Raw genomic sequence first — 22,177 nt, 5'->3', positions numbered from 1 at the left:
GTGGAATGAATATTGGATATAAAAAAAAAATCTTAAAGAACCGGTAATGACAACAAGGTAGTGGTAATGACAGGAAACTCACTTGCCGAATCACTGGGCAATTTAGCATTTAGGGTAGCCCCCATTATGATACTATCTTCATAAGCTACCTTTAGGGTTAGAAAATTGACCTGAAGTAAGAAACTGTTTTGTAAAGTAACTCAAACTTCAGGGTGGTGCTAGGAGTTGAGATTTCAGGTTTCAGAATTTCACTAAACTGTAATATTGACATTTTGTGAAACTTGTCCCTCCAGAATTGAAACAATTTGAAACTGAGTTATTGAGCAGACATGGAAAATGTTAAATGTACATGGACAAGTGTATACATACGTTTAAAAGTCCTCTGTGAAATTGACTAACTGATTAATGAATAGTTACAAATTGTTTGGGACGGTAAAATGAACCAATAACACATGGCGGTAAAGATGTGAAATATTCAATATATGGCTAGCCAAATTGCTGGAAAAAAAGAACTCTAAATCTGTAAAATTTCCCTTATTATATTTTCTGACAGATTACTCAACTAAATAAATACCTTTTGAATAAAACAAAATTTGTCTTGAAGTCATGCACATAAAAGTAGCTATAAAATTGGGGTGACAGCAAAAGGCTGCACTGACACCGAACTGTTTTCCCTGAACATCAAATCCCAGGCTTTCTCGACAAGGCAGGATTTCGTCAGAATTTTGTCGCAATGCTGTTGAACTTGGTCATATCTCGGGACATCAGAGGAACTATCCAACTCCAGTAACCCTTCACTTGACCCACATTTACTGATTAGTGTTAAGTCTGCGGACGAAATGTACACAGGCTGTTGTGGCTTTCCGCACGTTCGCAAGGGTTATTGTACAGTGCGCTTGTTGTTATGCATCCTGTTATTTACAAGTACTTCCCAGATCTATCAGCAGAGACTTTTGCAATGAGACTGAAAATCACCACTAACAGAAAGCATCTCAACTCAAGGACTTGAATCTTTCAACCCTAGCCAGTCCACAAAACCGCAAGAGGTTTGTGTCAGTGAACAACACAAATACATTTTCCTAGAAAGGCTCAGGGGTGGCCGACATCCATCTGTTACATGATCTGGTTGTCAGAAATGATTTGGATTATGAGAGCATGGTGGAATCAGCTGTCATGATCCTACCTGGGAAATTATTTAAAAGGGGACTTTGTAGGCTATAGTCCAAGGGATGTACCCGCTCCTTGCAGGAACAAGAGATGGCATGTTATTACTTAAGAACAATACGCCTTTGGTAGGAAAACACTACATGGGTGTACAGACTGAAGCATTTTGTGCGGGCCCAGCATTAACTACCAGTTTCTGTTGAAATGCATGGTCTCAGTCTACATGCTCTACATATTCTTGAAATAGAGCAGTCAAATATTGACCCTAACTTAGACCGAAACCACCGGACTGACCAATCTTTGCATTTAACAACTCCTGAAACACTTTAATCAAAACTTTGACTGGCAAAGTACAAAGATTTTTATTAAAAGTGTATTAACAGGTTGGGCAATGATCAATGGCATAATTGGGGGGGCACTCATATGAAATCTGTGAACACTTTCCATTGAAATGCAGCTGAAGCTTATTTTTCTTGTGGTGTCCCCTTGAAAATATGAGTGCACCCTCAGGTCCCCCGAGACATTTCGCCCATGTTATGCCACTGGCTATGATATGATTGAAATCCCTTCTCATGGGATTGTATGGAGGGGTGAACTAGTGCACAGTATTATTGTAAAGCTACATTATCCGGAGAACTCAAAAAGAAAAGTTCATTTTTTTGGTAGCTCCTTTGCCAGGGTTTTGAAGGAACAGGTCATGACTGATCCCATTATCCCACAAGCAGGTACCCATGTTCTCTGCTGTGTTTACACAATTGCCACAGGAGTGGTTGGGAAAAGACAGCCTCAAAGTCAAAGGTCACATGGTGAGCTTCAGGAACCCTCGCTCAGCCCGCCTATGGGGTTTTTACATGGCACCACCCTATCATGCTCTGAAGATTTATCAACCTGTAGCCAATGGATTCTAGATTCAGTGGGCCTGGTCTGATACCTTTCTTGTTAGCAAAGGTTAGATGAGAGTTTAACATTTTCATATAAATGTAGATTATTCCTTAAATTTTGGGGGGGCAAAACTGCAAATTGCTAAGCTTACTTTGATCTCCTAATTCAGTTTTTAAATATCAGTAAACTTGTCAGAAAACTTTTATGATCACTGCTACGTTAAAAATCATATCTTTTAACAAGAGATGAAGTCAACCCAAGTACAATGCCAGAGTTGATTCAATCTACCCAAAAGGCGCCCTCTGGTGACCATTGGGGAAAGAGATCATTCAACAGTGGCCGTATGCTTTACTTAGATTCACAAAAAAATCTCCATGCGGGCTTTTATTCCCATTATTGAATACATACAGATGTTGAAATTTGTCAAAAAAAATGGAAAAAGCAAAACATAATGGAACTTTACATTTTTAACACATGACAACATGTTGATTACGTCTTACTCTACATGTTAACCTGTTGCTCAATGAACACATTTGTAATCAGGTGCAACTCAAATCGCATTTCAAGAAAGAAGAAATCCAAACTGAGGGATATACCGGTTTGTGTGAAGAGGCAGTGCTCATATCACCATGATGCTGTCTGCAGCTGGAAGACCCTTGGTCCCTTCTTTAGGAGATAGTTCTGGTTGTTGAGAGAGGCGACAAACCCTTCAAAGTCTGGGACACTGATGTTCGCATCCTGTAACCAAATAATAAGCAGTTCCACATTCAACAACGTAGCAAGTTGTTAACACTTATTTCAAAGGAACTCAATTTGCATGCTATTTGGTATCTGTTCAAGTTTTTTCCATTTAACATGCATTTGTTTACTCAGATTCCCATTTAGAGCAATGATACCACCTGGTTCCATTTGGAATATATCCCTTCCCAAGAAGAATTAAACAGTGGACGAAAAACAGGAAAAACAGGTGTTTGTACATAGTACATAAAACATTTAACATTTACCAAAACGTCCAATAGGAATACCTTGTCGATGGAGTGGGGCATTTCAAAAGAACAGATCTTTTCCTAAGTTCTAAAACATTATCCAATTCCAACATTTGTAGGCCAGTCAGATGAAATAAGACAGCCTAAACTACTAATCACTAATTTCTGACAAACAAGTGGGTATGCGCACTGGGAAAACACTTTCAAACCAGCCAACCAACCATCCAGCACAGAGTTTGCACCTGAACTTACAGCCTCGCAACAGATCACTCACAAGTAAGTGTAGACATAGAACTCAAAGTAACTCCACGCAAGTGCACACACAAACACTTGACCCAGCATGAAGTAATCCAGACAGTTTACAGGCTGGCTGATGACTGACACCATATCCAAGACAAATGAAGTGATCTGACTACAAGTGATACCCCCCAACTTTTCATCCAGCCAATTACACTCCTGCCGGCCAGCTGGTGAGTCAGCCAGCTCCTACAGCATGCCAGATCTGGAGCTTTAGGAATGATTAAACATTAACCCCAACAAAATAAGAGTATAAAGACGGCTTTCAACTTATCCTGTAATAAGTACAGCAATGCTAGTTAACAGGGCAATCACTCACCCGTGCTATTTCTCTCATCTGTTGCACTGTGAATAGTGAGTTGTAGGTTTGTTCAGCTACCTTATTCAACACAGCAATGAAGCGCTTAGCCTCGAAAGATAAAAACAAGGGAAACATTTGATCTAGGCACAACTGCAACATGCTCATAAAAGTTCAGGAAAGCGTTTATGAAAACTTCAGGAAAACAAAAAAAGTATTTATATGCAGCAAAAAGCTTCAGCTTCTCAATGGGTAAAAAGGCAGAAACCTGACAATAAGCCTTTTGCGAGTTGAATTTGAATAAAATCTGGTACACTGAGTTCTTTAAATTCACGTGAACATAACAATTGGAATTTTCCATACTAAAGCCACTGTTGCTATGCCTCGTGATTAGGGGCAAGATTTTCCTTAGTTACTTAAGAGACGCCTTGCAACAATACACTGTTCTCAGTGGATAAGAAGGGCACAAAGGAACCAGTCCATTCCAGAGATGGTGGTCACTAAGCAAAAACTTGCCCCAAATCACGAGGTATAGCAACAGTGTCTTTAGTCTGGGGAATTCAAATTGTTATGTTTATGTGCAATCAGATAACTCAGTGTACCAGATTTTATTCAAATTTAACTCACAAATGGCTTATCGAACAGATCTTGTTTTCAATAATTATTACACTCTTGAAAGGCATCAGGTTTCAAAGTTCCGGTACTCAAACAAAGTTGCTGGATGTAACATTGCAATTTGTCAAAGCAATCTTACCTTGGAGCGGCTGCTCATACCCGACCCATGTTGAGATCGTTGAAAGTCCAGAAACCCAAACTCATCAGAGTAAGTGTCAATCATACTGGCAAAGAACCAAAGAATAACCAGTTAGTTCCCTGGTGAACTGCACATTGTAATGACGATACTCTGGAACATTGTAATCCCTGAATGTCAAAGGTGAAACATGTGTACATCCTACCAAAGATTGTTGATGCACACTATCAGGCTGCACCTGCAAATGCGCCAAAGTCTTGTACCTGAACTTCATGAGTTCCACTACATCCTCAGCATCTTGTTGTTCAGCTTTCTCTCTCAATTCTAGTCTGGCCCTTGCCTCAGTGAGTCTGATGAGTGATTCCAACTGTCTGGTGGTGATGGGGGTGCTGTCTCGACCTTTGTGCTGTCTTCTCAGCTCAAGGTAAAAGTTCTGTCAAGAAGTTAGTGAACAGAGATTCACTGTTCATTATGCGTATCATTTTGGAGGTCACGTTCAATAAATACGCCTGCAGTACAAACAGGAAATACAGGTTTTGTTTCCAAATAAATTGGAGTTGTCATTTAATATAAGTGTTTACACGCACTCATTACAGGTCCCATGAAAATTAGTTTAAAAACATGATATGTGTAGGGACCACGATAACGCAACAGAAGCAGATGCCATCCTTATGCCTTACGAAGCCAACGCACTAAAGACAAATTGTTCTGTGGTGGTACTGGTCACATTAAACACTTTCTGCAGAATCCACTGACCTGTAGCACGGTCGCCGCCTCACTGCTCAATTTGGGATGGACGTACTTCCTAGCGTAGGCGATGTACTTCCTCATCAACTGAGGTGGGACTGGATCAAAGGCCTCGCCCCTGCTGATCTTGAGACGCTCCGACAATGGCCGATCGGATTCCAAGAGCTGCAGGGCTTGGGCTTGCTCAGGATCGGTAGGTCGATCATCTGCTGAATGAGCGCCCTCTGTTGGCCTGGAGACCGTTGAAGACAGATAACTGACAGGATTCTAAGCACGGTCACATCACACACAGGCAACGGCTATTCTCAGGCAAGCAGTTCCAATACAAGAACGACAGTGTATCCTCCAAACTATATTGTGCTTGTTTGCAATCCTTTCACAGAACACCAATATCACTACTGCTTGAACTATACAGTTTCAAGTTATTGACCTTTTCATTGACCTTTTCAAATTATGTAGCCTGTGGGATGGGGAACAGATACACAGTAAACTCTTGATAACTCAAACCTAAGGGGTTATCCGGATTTGCAGCTAACGAAAGTTCCCGAGTCTTGCCCATACATACACGCACAGTACTCGAGTGACCCTACTTGCCCCCGCGGTGGCTATTGGTGATGTCATACATGGTTATTTCCTAATATCCAAGAATAAATTTCCTTTAAACATCATTAGTTTGCTGAGATTTCATGTTTTTCTGACGGAAAATTTTTATTCTACTGATACATAAAACATAACCTACCAAAACTGTGTCCTTTTTTGTGAAAATTCTTCTGTACAGCACACACCGCGATGCAAAGCGCACAGCCCTGTGTTTGCTCAATTGGCCAGGGCCAACTGGGCCCGGGGTTTTCCTGTTTGGCCACATGATAATTCCTTTTTGATTGCTTGAGGGCACACCATTTTGCATTTCAAAACATTCAAGCTAACAAAAAAAATTTACAAATATTTGTGTGGTTTTTTTTGTCTTTTCAATCCCTTACCTTCTTTTTTTTTTTACTTTGAGTGAATTTAGTGACGCAAAACAGCATTTCCAGCACCAGGCCAGGAACACGTCTGTCAGCATGAGTGCAGCGCACGAGTGCTGAAATTGGGCAGGTGGTAGCAGCCAGGCTTTAGCTGCAATATGCACAATGCTTCCTTCAGTGCGGTCACATGGCTACCGTAAAGAATTGGACTGCACGTATGCGGGCTACATTGGGCCGTGATGGCAATCAGGCTTGCTTGAAAGCCAGAATTTGTTTAGGTTGAGGTCGTTGAGGCAATTACAATGTCACTGGCAGCAAACACGCTCGAGTCCTCATGCAAAAAGACGAAGCGCAGTTTGCAGAAATGACTCATAATTAAGTGTTCCACGTTCTTTTTCCACTCATTGTCAGTACAAAATTTCAAGTTGAGTGGATGTAGTGGTGTGGGCATTTCAAGTTACGGAGGTATTTTTGTTCATAAAAGCCTCTTCTTTTGGCAGGAATGAAGAATGTCTTTGAGATAAGTGGAGTTTCGAGTTAACCAACTTTGAGTTCTTGAGAGTTCACTGTACTTTTTGCATCTTCCTTTACACTCTCACAGGACAGTTGTTCATTAGGATACCTTTTCTTGCCAGCATGGAGGGCCATGACATGTTCTGACAGCATGGAGTCCATCTCTTCATCAGGTTTATCTAGAAGGATAAAGACCAGATCAAACCTGGACAACAGCGCACTGCCCATCCTGGATGGGAGACAAAAAAACAAGAGAGGGCTGTGGTGAGGCTTGGCAAGCTTGTATGTCAGATAGGAATCAATGACAGGCTTTGACATGTACACAAGGCCAAACAACATGGAAAACTTGGCTTGCTTTTATATGCCAACATTTTGTAGACCGGAAATAACTCTTTAGAGACTCAGCATACTTTGTTATCCCTTTGACATATCATTCCATCCTGGTGGATGTTACGTTTGCAGAAGATAAAGAAGACCTTTACAAAACATCACTGAAAGAGGCAGTTTAACTTTGTCAGCATGCAGCAAACTGAGGACTTACTTGAGATTTTCAGACACCGTCTTGGCTTTGTTGTAATGCCCTCCCACCGGATTGGCAGCAGCCAATATGGAAGTCCTGGCCGGAAGGCTACACACCACACCAGCCTTGGCAATGCTGATGCTTTGTTGCTCCTGTTGTTTAAGCACATCCAAACTGATTGGATGGGGGACTTAGTTCATTTGAGTAGCCTGTAAATGAGTCAATTTGGTATTCCAACAGCACATGCCCAGTCTGAGGATATTCAGGAAAAGCTACTTGCGCAAGCAATAGTCTGTCCCAACAGCTCAGCCATATGCTGTCTCACACGCGCTTTGTCACTGAAAGACCTTGGCTTTTTGAAATACTAAACTGCCTTATTGACGATTGGAGAATTAGAGAGATGAAACAGTCTTGCATTGTGCAAAAATGTTAATCGTTGATGGATGTCATGCTGCCTTGGCTTCACTCTTGAAACTTTAATAGCAAATGAATATATCTGAGGTATGGTAAAACAAATATAACCTGGATCTTTTGACTTTTGTTTGGATAGTTGATAGTGATAGTTGGATAGCTCCTCTTTGTATGGAAAGGTGACAAACTTTTCCCTCAGCTTCACCTCACAACGAACTCGCCTTGGGAACTAGTTCGTCAACTTCCAATACCTCAGGAGCTAAAATTGACGATCCACCATCAATTAAATCATGTTATAATTGTTTAGTAACATCTTGGAACTGTTTGCTCACCATAGCTTCTAGGAGAGCCTGGTGCTGGTTGCCCATCTTGTCAAACTCATCAATACAACAACAACCTGGACAGGAAGGGTACACAAACATAGGACACTATACAACGATTGGTACATTAAAAGTGTGTAATCTTCGAGTGGCATTGGTTGTTATGCCTTCTTTAAATTTAGGTCGTGTCCGAGACGGGCTTCCAGAGCTACGGCTAGGTCTATTGTCTGCACGTCTCCACACATTTTCAATGGAGCGAAGACCAAGACCTAGCTCTAGACAACAGACTCGGATGCAGCCTTAGTTACATAGCCAGAGAGTAGCGGAGCCTTGGGATACCACCACTGTGCAAGTGTGCATGTACCAAAGAGCAATTAAATTACCCTGTTATTGGCCCTACCTTGATCTCCAAGTACCAAGGCACCAGCCTCCAGTGCATAGTCCCCTGACCCCCCTTCTTTGGATAAGGTGACTGTTAGGCCAGAGGTAGTGGTGGTGTTACCACAGACGTATACGCCCCTTGGAGCCACATTAGATGTCGCCTGTAGCATCTGTGTAAACAAAACTTTTTTTGTATTACATAACTACAGAGCTGGACTCAGAATATACAGATGTGAAAAGGGAATTTGTGCTTGTGCACGGAAAATATTAGAAAAATACTGCAACAAGTGCATGGCAGTCTAAAATCCCCAGTGGTTTTCATTTCTGTGGTGAAAGTTTAAAACCCTAGGTTATTTGCTAGGGCCCCCTCTAGCATCTAGTACAGTCAACAATCCATCACTATGGGCTCTGAACTGGACCACGAGAAGGCACGATTTTCTTAGCAACGGAGGCTCCTTTGGTAGTACCGTAACTCATAACTGGTTCACGAATGACTATGACATGCAAGCGTTGCAATCGCATCACTACCAACAAAAAGAACACTCCCAACCAACATGGTTCTTTTCAACTGATGAGGAGGTGCTTCTGCTCAGGACGGGTACCCTGAGATGATGTTCCCATTGAAGCTGATCAGTTTACCTATCAATATCGCAAGGTACAAGACCTCAAGGGCACATTCTCTGTACATAAACTTTCAAGAGGCATCCAGTCCTAAATAAAGTTACAGTAGCTGGCCTCTGTCTACAAAAAGCTCCTGGGAACACTAGAGTTAATAGAATTCAAAATTGTTTACGTCAACAATGGACAAATATGATAAATAATATCCATGTGATGAAGTGGCCTGTGTCAAGCGACTCTTCAAAAGTGAGACATGTGCACAATTACAACACAAACTTGATGTTAGAGCATTTAAATTGTTCTTTCGTTGCACTTGCCTCTGTGTCTCCTCTAAATGAATGTTAATGATGAGATTGGATCATTGAGGAACTATGAAATATTCTAATAGAACAGTACCACTAGCTCAGATACTTTGCGACTCACTTACCTGACTTTTACCGAGTCCAGGGTCACCAACGACAAGGATATGTGGATCTCCCCGTACTGGGATACGGTTCTGTAACAATCAAAATGGGAGCAGTAGTTAACAAGCTGTGAAGTAATCTTCACAGTCTAATGCTACCAAAGGTGGATGTCGGGTTGACACCACAGTACCTTCCTCACCTTCTACCAATATCTCTACGGCTAAGGTAAGAATCCCACCTTGGCCATCACGTAAATTGGGTTTGGAGTTCCTGATTCCATTCGATTCCCTAGACTATTTCTCCAGGGGTTTCTTAGCACTTCTAAAACTTCACTTCTAAAGCTATTTGAGTACAAGAAAGCTGTAATTAAGTTTTTCTGATATCAATTTTCCTTTTTTACAACGTAACTTGAGGTGTGCCATTATCACAGAGATTCACTCAATGGATCGCCTGAAAAGTACAAAAGAAACTGTAGATTCTATCTCACCTTGTCATTGACGAACCTATGGGTGCCCCCAAACAAGCCTAATATCAGGCCTGCCTTGACCATTTCATGGCCATAGATGGCTGGGCACAAGGACCTGACGGAAGAAGTCAACAGCACGGTTACATTGACGACTGATCATTTACATAGTTGGTTGATACCAGAATGCATCCAAGACACTGAATGCCACTTTTCATGGGTGACCAAAGTCTGTAGACTTTAACTTCAACTTTGGTCTGCAACGGCTTTGGCCTAAAATGCACATTTAGTCCATAAGTGTTATGAAGAAGGCATTTCCATTTAGCAGATAGAAGTACAAGTTATTGTTTTTAGGGCATGTGAGATAGTTCATAACACCCTGTCAATTTGTTTTTCTTTTGTATGAATGGCAAGCCATAGTTTGCTAACTGACGGTGGGCAAAAGCTGGACAGCCAACAATACACGTCTACGTTTCATGTAACAAACTGAAAGTGTGAGCATGAACACTTACCCAACAAGAAGACGGAACAAGTTCTTCTGATCTTGTATCTCCTGAATGGCATACAGCTCCTTCAAGGTAAAGTCCATGGCTATTCCCATTCCAGTGGGGGAGCTTTCATCATCGGATACGGCCTTCTTTCCTCGTTTCTGGTTTTGGACAGAGTTGGCATGTAGGTAGAGGAGAAACATGCACTTGTCTTTGTTGCGTCCATGACCTACAAGAGAGAACAGTCTTGGCAGGGATACAGATTTCACCTGTTTGCTGAATACGAACCTGAATAAAAGCCTAAAAATTTCACTCATATAGGGATAAAAAATTCACTTTCATATGTGTAAATGGCAGATCAAAAAAAACCTTTGCATGAGGAAACTACAAGGCTGAGAATTGTCCAAATGCTGGTTATTTGTATTAAAGTTTCAGAGAAACTACTCATGACTTCAGCAGATACTGTAATCAAAGAAATATCAACCACACAATTACACATGATTATGTCTCTATGCAGGCCCAAGAGGTTTTACAATACAGAAACTAAGTTAGATGCAAGTGTTGGTTTATTGTCTGAGTTGTGCAAGTTCCTACCTTCATCAATATTGGACACTTTGACAACTCCACCAATGGTGACTACATCTCCAGGAACACAGCTGTCCACTATAGGGCAATTAATGCAAGACAAAAAAGAGCCTTGTCAAAGATAAAGCCTAAACCCATGTTGAACTAAGAGATACGTGTAAGCTGGGAGCCAAACCAAGCTGTGTCATGCCTGCTAACATGCAGAGATTTGAGACAAGCCTACGTCCAAGGAGATGACTGGACTGCGATGCAATTTGTCTCTTTCACAGCATTTCCACAAGGTCATCCCGTTTTAAGTCTAGCTCATACATGTATTCAATTCTACAGAAACGTTGACTGCTGAGTTTCCCTGCCTTAAAATTCTTAGCCAGAGCACAGACTAATCCTTCCTTCATGCAGTCAGGTTGACCAAAACTGTCTGGGCTCTGCCTCTGTCTTGACTTGGAATCGCCTCAACCAGTCCTAACTTCACTCAGTGAAGCAGCATGACTCGACATCATGAAATTCACATGAAACAGCAAGATGATAAGGGGGCTGATGACGAGGAAAATACAAGGGTAATCAAAAATTGGACGAGAAGGTTCGATGATGAAGGCCATTACCCAGGTCACAGGTGAGCTCACACTCCACCGTGCGGGGGATACGTCCTGATTCCCTCTGGCCATCCATCATGATCTCCTGTACTTTAATCATCTGCCAGTCAACTGTCTCAGTCAGAGGTGAGCTCTGCTTGGGAGCAAAGGATCGGCCACGGCAATCAGGTGCAAGACACTGGGAAAAGAAATTCAACAGAAATCAGTACTTTAACTAATTTCAAATAGTTTTAATTTGCAGACAAAAAAATCATTCTTTCTATTTTTTAATGCAAAAAAAGTTTTGTATTTGAAATAAAAGTACAACCACCTTCTGAAGGTTGATTGATATAACACACCTCCCATCACACATCTAGATCCATAAACAATCAACTCTCGGAACGAAGCTTGCACGACCTTACCAAAATATTCATTCTATTCAAATGTCATAAAAAGCAGAATGCCTGCTTTCCTATTCTCTATACAAACATTGTGCACACACAAGTATATCAAAACAAAGTTGGAAGGGAATTAATTTTTGGCAAATTTACCAAGAATTGCTTGTGTCGTACATCTAAGTGATGTAGACAGAAGTCACACAGTGTTTGATTACAATCAGGTTTCACCATAAAATACTACGTCAGATTTGATCAACTTCCTGTCACGGCAGGCTAGGAAGAATGCGCCATTAAGCATACATTTCAAACCTGCCTGATCATTATCAAATCAGAAAAAGAACCCTGCAGGGCTGAACTCAACAACTGACCCATTTTCATACAGACTCAGATTCATTTTGTTAGCCATGTACATGTAAGTCAAACGCACATGAAATTCTTGTCCTGATGCAAAGGCAACACAATAATCAAAGCATCAATGTTATGGTAGTTCATCTCTTGTCATTACCTTGGTTGGTAAAGTATATCTCCCCTCTGGTAAATTAACGATCTGCAATGCAAGAAAATAAAAATCACTAAGATAATCGGAAAAGCATACAGTGGTTTTTTTGCAGGAGCAAGCTAAAATATTAAACAAGCCAAAATGGATGGGCCGCTAACTTTTACTATGACTGAAAACTGCAAAGCCTCACTTAACGCTAGCAGCTATTCCACGATAAATCCCCATTCCAATTGATCTGGGCCAAGTCTGGATACATGTATTTTGAAATCTGCATTGCACTGAAGATACCTGTATGTCACCGCATGTGTTACACTGAAATGCCATCTTGGTGCAGAATGGCTTAATGTTGCTCACTCTGACAACTGTGCCCCTGACTGTCACAAACTTGCCTGAACGAGAAAAATGACAACATCCGGGTGACTGTTGGTCATTCACTACTTCAAAATCATTTAATTTATTTAACTCTTATACAATTGACCTGAATTTTAATTCATCTGTTACAAATTACCGTTTGCAAAGTTACGAACAAATCCTTTCTATTACCATAATAATTTGCTTTGAGGTTCTTCAACGGTGTGACTGGCTCATAATTGACCAACCTGCAAAAGATGGAACATTATATAACAAAGTTTGAAGGACAAAGTCTGAATTGGGTCATCTCTTTCACCTACGTTCATCCTTTCTCATTCACTCTGACACTGTCAGGTGAAGTGTTTTTTAATTGCCATACATGCTAAAGAAACCATCCAACCAAATGTATGAATTTTGTGGATAAGACACCTGCACAACTGGATAGCTAGTTACTTTGTAAGCTTAGAATTCCAAATTGGCAAGTATTATGTACAAATGTTCCTAATAAAAACTGGCTATTTTCCAAAAAAGAGTTGGTAAATGTCCGGAAGAAGGAATGTCCTCATCTGTATCAAACTTCTTCAGATCCAGCATGGGCATTCTTAACAGCAATATTTAACTCAGAAACAACACATCAGAGAATTTGTCTTTAATCGGGGTTTTCATTTTGAAAGGATGTTCAAAATGAACAGAAACTGGAAAGAGTTCACTCTAAAACATTTTGATTTTTGAGCAGTTCCTCTATGCAAAGTAAGTTTCAGATCAGGACTACAGAGGAAACAGCTTGCCTACCGTGCCCTAATTACTGGTACACTAACGAGGACGGAAGGCACCTCAACATCCTGCTGCCCTGCATCTCCCAAGGTTTGCTGTCGAAGCATTGCTGCCTGACGCTCAAGATCACGTGTCAGGGTCTAACAATGGGAAATGAACATAAACACATGTTGACCTAGGCCACTACCTTTACATAAAGAGTCTGCAGACTGGCAAAGTACAGGACAGCTCAGCATTCATGCTTTAACTAAGAGGTAAACCGAGATGAAATCCTCGGTAAATGGTAAATCCCTGCTGAAAAATACAAACAACACTATTCAGACTGAAATCTTAAGTACAATACGACGTTACATGACTACAGCTCTTTGTGTTTATCAGATATCCGATTTAACTGCAGTAAACGTACAGAGAGACACAGTATGCAAGAAGTCCATATATCATAATACAATTAAATATCAAAGGCTATTTTGTGCCAGTTAGTCACTTTTAAGGTTTCCTTGATCAGCGGTTGTTGACAGCAAGAGACTGATCTGAGGAGAGGCCATCCAACAAGTGCAGCCCGAAAACTGAGTGCACACTTTGGTAAGTCATGACAGCCTACTGGCCAGAGGGGAACATAAAGGGCTTGTACCACCTGAATGCCAAGGCGGTGCCACTGCAGTAATGACTCTAAATCTGATTGATGGATGAGTTAACTTCACCACCTGACCTGATGAATGGCTAACCCAAGGCAGTTGAGGGTCTTCTCAGGTAGGTCTCGGATATCTGTCCTGAGATCAAGTAACGTCTCCATCACATTGTCCTCTTCAATCAGTTCCTTGTAATCTACTGTGATACTTCCTTTCCTCTCAATCTCATCCTGTGGAAAGGCAAATTTAGAAAGATATCTTCAAGGAACAGAAATGTCAAAACCCTCTGTACACTAAATCTGAACGACGAATTTAACTCGAAATCTCTCTCTTCAAAAATCTCTACACATCACAGTAATGAACTGGTGGGCTAGTAAGCAGTCAGAGCAATAATTACCATCTCTGCTGTACACTTCCTACTATGTTTGTCCTCCTTCAGTTGACTTTTACTTGGAACCACCCACAGAAAACGGAAACGGCAACTACACCCAAGGTTGGGATTTATTCAACTTGAAAGTGTTACTTAAATCTCTATGAGGCTAGGGCACCGTAGGCAGAGAAGGTGGTTTCTTTCACTTGCACAGAACAAGAGGGATTGGCAAAATTAATCGGATGGCCAGATGATCACAACTCTTAAGTGAAAGTTGTTTCACCTAGTCTTAACTTTGTTGATACATGTACATCATCTAGGATGTAATGAGAACAGCCTTACTGCACAGCAGAGAAAAACTTGGCAACCATTCGGAACTCTGTCAGATGTCAATACTATTGCATTATTTGTCCTACCTTGTCATAGGCTTTCATTCTTGAGGCAAAGAACTTCTCAAAGGTCTTGACCTTACTGACAGTGGGTGAATGATCGCTATAACCTGACGGAGGCAAAGAGGACATACTCACTCCAGTGACAAACCAGGTGTGCTCTTGATGCCCTTTGCAAAGAAACCAAGGGTTTGTGCCCATACACGCGAATAGAAGTCACGTATATGTCATATCATATACATGTGCAGTCCACTGCAGGCAAGTTATTAAAGTGTCCCACGAGGAGTCCATTGCTCTGATTTGTTTCCCGTACTTTGATGTGCTGAGTGCTCATAATATTAATAATAACAAGCACTCGTAAAGCGCCATCTATCTAGTAAACTATTACGAGGCACTGTGTTATCGTTATCAATGCACCTTGGACTCACACATTATATGAACATTCCTGAAACCATCTCAGCTCCCTGGGGAGTATGCTAGCACGGTACTGCCATTTCCGCCCAAACAGTTAAACATGACCGTGTCTGCCCTCACAGGTACCCATTTACTCCTGGGTGGGAGTGACTTGTCCAGGATTACAGCATCCTGCCACCAGCTGGATTCGAACCCCTGACCCTATGATCAGAAGCTACAAACCCTAACCACTAGGCCACATGCCTCCTCATCCACGTAAGAAACATTTCACTACCTTCATCTTTGAAGTAGTACCTCCAGCCCTTGTAAGGAGTAAGACTAGCAATGGAGCCATCAGCATGCCGGGTGGCACTGACAGGCCCACGATTGGTAGAAGAATTGGTACTTCTCCCCCCTACAACAAAAGAACATAATGACAGCAGCAATTTCATGCTTGTCAAGGTGGGATGACAGTCAATTGCAGATTTAGTTTTAGATAAATTGTTCAGGGGAATACTTCCATCAAATATACTGTCAAGGTAAATATCTGTTATAGTAATCCCTTTCCACTTGAAATTCATAACACACAATGAACGCCTGTGAATGCACTGTACGTGTACTTTATTGCAGACAACATGGTATATGAAATTCTACAGGCTGCAGGAAGGCAAAAACAGTTGTCTGTGATATGATTGTCTACTGTTTTGTCTACACCATTTATTTTGTGCACATTCAAGTGAAAAATTGTCATATGCACTCCAGATTAGTGACTAAAGTTATGTGCACAAGCACAGAAATTTAATTGACAAATTTTTCATTGGCTTTAATGCACATAAATGCAATCCACAGCTTTTCCATAATGTCTATACACACACCTCTGTTTCCATAGTAACCTCTCCATCCACCACCTCGTCCTCTTCCTCGGTTGTTATGATAATAGTTCCCACCTCTGCCTTGTCCCCTCCCCTGTCCTTTCTGCCAGCCACGCCCCCTATTCTGGCTCCCACTACTGTTGCCACTGCTCATAATGGCAATGATTCTCAGAATTCATCTGTTTTTCTCTCCATATTTATCTGCAAGTAAGTTATTTCCCAGAACTCACTTACAACCACTATCCAGTCAAATGACACTGATGGCTTATCTCTGTCACAAAGTTTTGAGAAGGAAATGCTAAGCACTGTGGGTAGTCACCAATTCAAAATAAATTCATGCAATGACAGTGCAAAGAAATTCGCTGTCTCAAACACTCAATTATGTATAACAGTATAAGTAGTGTAGTCTAAAAATTTGGGACTCTCAATCAATATATGTACACAGTTTGTGAGAGTCCCCGACTCAGGACATTTAATAAATGTGAAACTTTCTCTCTCGTTTTACAGTGCACTAAATATCTGGTAAATTAAACCAGGAAAGAGTTCCATATACAGATGCCCCCATGCACAAACCCTATGATAAATAAGATAGGCTAAGACTGGTCTGAAAAAAATCTGAGTGTTTGTGATATTTGACTTTTAGATCATGTTATTGCATTCAGATGTCTTAGAGGTAACTGTAATGAAAAATAAGTGGTGTCTATATACATAACACTTTCCTTAAACTGGGATTTAATATTGGAAAGAGCATGGAGGTAGGAAAGAGTTAGTTGAACAATCCGGTCACTTGACTGTTGAAACCCTGCCCAGTCATGTCAGTGTGATGAGGATGTGGCCTGTGCACAAACCACAATGAACTGAGCCTGGAGATGGGCCTAAAAGTTTAGGCCCTAGACAGGCCTACCTACCGTGTTTCTTAAGTAAATGCTTCAACAGTTCCCCACCTAAATATGATTTTTTAGGACATGTTAGGGCATTCTGAGGACGCTGCCTGACGCTATTTGACACCCTGTGCACAAACCCTATGAGACTGATTCTGGAAAATTCTAGGGGCCCGAAGTCAAATGCATTGTGTTTTCTAAGTAAACGACTTCGTAACGTCCCTCCTGAAATGAACTTTCCTAGACATGCTTTGCTTTCTGGCGGCTAATAAGTCACTGTAGACTCTTCCCAAGGATTGATATATCTATGTATGAAAATATATCCAAATTAACTTTAAATTATGAGTAAATACTTGCTGCTTTTCGAGATTGGCGCGCCCGTCAAACAAGTTGACAAGTAGACATTTTCATTGTTCCCTTACATCTACAGAGGGCGGGCTTCAATAAATTTGGTGTCGAAAGTAAACGGGGTGTGTATTTCTAATTCTGCTCGCGAGCTCATTAATACTTCTACGGGGTTTTTACAGTAAGACAGGCCATGATCAGGAGGCATCATAGAAATATTAGTTTTACTAGCGCTGCCTGTGGTCTTTCGGAAAGCAGTTGGCTTCCGATTTTTCACTGGAATTTCAAGACTATGGCCAGGAGATCACTTTTTGTTTCAAGTTTATGGGGATTAGCCACGTGATTTTTTTTTATTCGCCTTTCCCCGAAAATACCCCCAAAATATATCCAGCAAAAATTAGACCAAGGGGTACCCCCCAACATGTCCAATCACTATACACATTCTATACTATTGTTACCTAACACATCCTCCCTAGATGTCTAAAAAGAATTCCTCAGATTCCAGCGAAACAATGACCAACACAAAGCGGGGGAGGGGGGTTCTCTCCGTCTCATGTCTCGCTTCATATGCCAAAATAGTTGTAAAACTTTGCGCTCAGTTCTGAATGTAGCCGCCCGCCTCTATCCAAAATAGGCCCACTATTTGGGGCTTTTTGTGAAAGAAATACTCCGAACTGAAAACTACCAGTCCCAAATTCGGGATTTATAGAAATATTTCTACGATGCCCCCTGATTATGGCATGTCTTATTGTAAAAATCCCGTGGAATGATTTGGTGGAATACACCGTGAATCTGAAGGATTTCAGCCATAAAATTCAATGAAGCCGTTTTTCGATTGCCAAAAAAAAAACAACTAAAAATTACAAAATCATCTGTTTACTTATTAATGTGGCCTATGTAGATTCAAAATAATGCGGCTGCAACACTTCAAAAGAAGAGATAACAGTATAGTACTGAAGGGCAGAAAAGTGATTTCGGAGAACGTAAACAAATGCATGCAGTGAAAGTGCGTTGTGCCTAATGCGCACTGAACGCACTGTCATCCCCCATTTTGCCCTTTGATATTGTAGAGCCGGCGGGTCCGGCCGGTGGGGGCGCCAGCTCGGAACCGCATGGAGCTAGCTGGCTGCTGGTATGCGAACGGCCCGCGGTTTTCCCGCCTCGTGCCTGCGCAGTCCCCGCCTAGACGCCTCATGTCTGGAGCTTTGGATCGACACAGTGTTGTAACGTAAAAGAAATAAAACCAAGGTTTCTTGGCCGGAACGGCGATTTGTGGCTAGCTGTGTGTGGCTGTGTAAGCATCAGAGCCCAATCAGTAGGACACGTTACAATATCCATTGATAATGGAGATCAATGGTTTCGCCATTTGTTTGTCCATACCTTTCAAAATCACGTTTGTACGCGCGAGACTGACGGTCTTTGCGTTTATATGTACGTCTGTGCTCGGGACTCTATCCACCTTTGACCGCGAGGTTATCACTTCCTGTTAGCTTCCTGTTGTTTCGCTAGTATAGCAATACTTTGGCACGGGAAAAGTGTCGGCTATATATTAATGTGAGAATATTTTCAGCAATGAGGAAGAAAAAGAAAAAAATATATCGAATGGATAACTGCCGCTTGTGTAACGCATTGAGCGAGCTCGCGCGCCTGGCAGAAATCTACCTTCATTGCTCTGCGCGTCGTCAGCTGTGACCCCGTGTGACGTATTTTCTTCAATAAAATTTGTGCAAGGCCATCAGCTCTCCCCAACCTTTTCGGGCGCTGGGTGACGAGCGAAATAGAATGTACGAGATCGGTGGACATATTTTTGGCCCATTTACTTGGGTGCACCCCCCAAAGATTTGAGCGCTCGCTGCGCACAGTCGATTTTTATAGCTCCGTGGGTCGCGTGAGGACTACTTTCTCTCTCCATTGTGCGATATAGACTTTAAGTTTCCACACCTTACTTTCAGTTTTCATGAGAGGAGTAAACATAACAGTTTTCATGGCTGCGACAAGTCTTGCTTTGAGGAAGTGAAAGATCATCGTAACAGTCGCACGACGTAGTTGCCTATAAATTATGTAATGCAAGGTTCGATAAACTAGTAGCGTACACTAATGGGTGATCTGGAAATTTTATTTTTATTGCCTGAATAGTAATCAAACCAAGTTTTGGTACGTGTTAAGCCCTACAGCCCTTAAATGAAATTTTCCAGCACGCAAAAAGGGAGGGGGCACGACTTGTTCATTATGCTATTCTTACCAACCCCAGTCTTTCCGCCCGGTCACACTATGTCTCTGGTTCGTCGTTTTTGATTCTTTTTAATATGAATTATTAATCTCACAATAAAACAAAGGAGCACAGTGAAATGAGAGAAACATTGGAATAATTACTGATATTCTGTATAAATTCTTTGACATTTTATATACAAAACAATGAATTCCCATGCTTACTTTTATAATGTGAACATAATTACATAAACCAGTAATCACAGTTTTGGATAACATGACAGACAACTTGCGGAGGCGTTGCCTCAGTCTCGAGCTTTCCATGGATGGTGGCTTAAAAGTGTCCAACCATGTAATCCAAGAGTTCTTATTTATAAAAAATAATAAGTTAATAAATAACATAAAAGAATAAAAGCCTGTAACTCAAGTATGTGTACAGAATTATTAAAGAGCACACGCTCACCTCAAAGCGCTCTGCGCAAACAATAGAACTTTTGCAAAACGCCAGGCTAATGCATTTGTCCAAGTTAAACTGAAAGTGCAAGGGTCGAAACTTTCAAAGTCCAAGCTGTCCCCCAAAACATGATAAATCAAATTACATATTATAATTTTCTTTTTAACTTTCACTGGTTATGAAGCGCTTAAATACACAAACTGAAAGCAGGTCGCTCCTTCTGAATACATAAATACAAAATAATCAGACTTCAGCTTTGAGGTATTAAAACATGATAAATCTTGCATCGACGGTGACTTTCATCACGTTTTAAATTCTATTCAGGATCGCTATACTGTGAAACAACTCGACATCACACTCTTTTCGTAGTAAAATACTGCACAAAAATAGATACACACCGTTCACTTGCAAAAAGCGCGTAAGTAACAGCTATTTCAAACTTGTTTCAAAACCATGCCAAATATTGCTTTTTGACAATGCAGATCTGCTTTTGCAAACTTTGGATTTGTATCTGTTTGACGCATCGCAACCTGGAGGAGACTTCGCTTAAAATTCTGTAAAGTTTTGAGGTCACCATTGTTATAACAATACTCCCATTGTTGCAGACCTTTCAACACATTCCGTTTTCATATATTCGGTGAACATGGAATAATCACCCGCATCATTAACGACATGGTGACCTTTTGTTAAAGTTGGCTTTGATTTTCAAACAATATAGGCCCACGCGTAACCATTTTCGTTTAATTAAAACTGCCGGATTTTTACCTATTCTTGTCTAAAACTGAATTTATATGTCGTTTTCTTTAAACAATAAATACTGTTACGCCAGTATACCATCATCGCGTGGGGTGTTCTTGAGAAAATATATTTCATGTCATATTATACACAACAGACGTTACTTTGCTATGAATTAAAATGTGACATCGAGGTTTCGAAGATTAAAACCCCACATTACACAATTTATACAAAAAATAGGTAACACTAAGATACAGTGGGGCCGCTGATAGCAGGTACTGCAATTACAATATCGTGAGTCCATTTATATACAAAAATATTCCACAGATCAGAATGATTTGCTTGAAAAATTACGACTATAATACGGGAATTTAGGGTAAAATGATTGTATCATATGTTATACATGTATTTTGCACATGAGAACAGTATAATTTTTTTCTGTGCATAGGTATACATGTACTTGTGCAGTTTCTGCAGTTTACATGCCATAAGCAAATGAAGTTTTAACTTGAAAGATGACGAAATGGATTAAGAGACCACTTTCAAATTGCCTATTATTCATATGGATGGCCAAGGTTTGTAGAAATATCACCCTGGTTGGTGGAAGGGTCACTTCAAAATGCAGAGTTCCCCCCCCCCCCCATTTAAAAAGGGACCTTAATTATTTTGACTGATTAAGTATAAGTACATGTACTGTATATACTAGTTTGGTGCTTTCATGGCTGTGTGCAATTTTCTAACACTGTGGATTATTCTTTTGCGTTTGTACTAACTGTCAGCCATAGTTTGTTTACCAGTCAGTAATGCAGGCCAAAGACAAATAAGACTTGGCCGTAAACGAAAGAAGTCTATTTCAGATACGCACTTGATATCTTAAGCAAAACTATGCGAGGGAACACCGTAGTAATCTTTCCCAATGGGCGTCGGCTGCCGCCAAATACGTATTGCACAAAGGCATGTAGGTGCATTGTATAATCTTCTGTCATAGTGCATGTCTGATAAGTCAGCTTCAGGTAAAAAAACAACAAGCACAAACTTGGCCATAGTTGTTTCCGTGGCTTTGAATGTGCCCCTCGGAACATACTGGCTAGGGCAACCGAAATGTTCATTTGCTCACTGCACGCATTTTAAATCAACCGAATGCACACCGCTAAATATACCACTGTGACAACTGGGATAATAATTAACGCTGCCATCTTCGATTGCCATCTTCGAATTATCATTTATCAGCGGCATCTCGCAAAGAACTGAAGACTTTGAACAGCTGAGTGAGCTGATATCTGACATTTAATTAACTCTCACATAATTACCATCTGCAGTCAACCCCTGCAGTTTGCCAGAGATAAACTACAATCAGGCACACCAGGAAAATCTCAATAAAAAACCACTACCTTCGGAAAAAAACCGAAAATTGGTGGGAATCTAAATACGTAAAACCTATTATGAGCTTATTTCCGTTCGTTTCGAGATATTTCGTGTATACACAGCAAGCAGTCAAGGCTTTTGGGGGCAGG

The 22,177-nt window shown here is 41.0% G+C and overlaps 2 protein-coding genes across 3 annotated transcripts in view; both read right to left on the bottom strand.

Annotated features, from left to right (window-relative positions):
* The window catches only part of LOC110983176 (arylsulfatase-like), a 183,305-nt gene that overhangs the window by 88,646 nt on the left and 72,482 nt on the right, over positions 1 to 22,177 (bottom strand). The gene's annotated exons all lie outside the window — the stretch shown is intronic.
* Positions 1,470 to 17,354, bottom strand: LOC147800660 (DNA helicase MCM8-like). 2 transcript variants are annotated; one of them, XM_087134300.1, is made up of 23 exons: positions 17,279 to 17,354; positions 16,044 to 16,241; positions 15,464 to 15,583; positions 14,803 to 14,885; positions 14,097 to 14,246; positions 13,406 to 13,527; positions 12,806 to 12,861; positions 12,551 to 12,651; positions 12,269 to 12,310; positions 11,396 to 11,564; positions 10,803 to 10,871; positions 10,233 to 10,437; positions 9,745 to 9,838; positions 9,281 to 9,349; positions 8,255 to 8,405; positions 7,867 to 7,931; positions 7,145 to 7,275; positions 6,713 to 6,832; positions 5,135 to 5,357; positions 4,642 to 4,811; positions 4,382 to 4,466; positions 3,649 to 3,738; positions 1,470 to 2,784 (listed from the first exon to the last, which is right to left on the bottom strand). In XM_087134300.1, exons 2-23 carry the CDS (start codon positions 16,192 to 16,194, stop codon positions 2,671 to 2,673), a joined length of 2,580 nt encoding a protein of 859 aa, XP_086990426.1. In that variant the 5' UTR covers positions 16,195 to 16,241; positions 17,279 to 17,354; the 3' UTR covers positions 1,470 to 2,670. The 2 variants fall into 2 exon arrangements, with proteins under 2 accessions (XP_086990426.1, XP_086990425.1); XM_087134299.1 differs by having other exon boundaries at positions 17,275 to 17,351.

This window comes from Acanthaster planci, linkage group LG01 (assembly GCF_054643075.1).
Source record: "Acanthaster planci isolate LZ-2023a linkage group LG01, COTS_SCS, whole genome shotgun sequence".
NCBI lineage: Eukaryota > Metazoa > Echinodermata > Asteroidea > Valvatida > Acanthasteridae > Acanthaster > Acanthaster planci.
The sequence above is the reverse complement of the archived record's forward strand: the minus strand, read 5'-3'. Positions and strand labels throughout refer to the sequence as shown.

Coding starts and splice junctions, on each gene's coding strand:
- LOC147800660 (XM_087134300.1), bottom strand. CDS start 16,194: ATGAGCAGTGGCAACAGTAGTGGGAGCCAGAATAGGGGGCGTGGCTGG. Junction 14,886..15,463: donor GTACTACTTCAAAGATGAAG/GTAGTGAAATGT, acceptor TGCCTCCGTCAG/GTTATAGCGATCATTCACCC. Junction 14,247..14,802: donor GAATGAAAGCCTATGACAAG/GTAGGACAAATA, acceptor GCCTTTCCACAG/GATGAGATTGAGAGGAAAGG.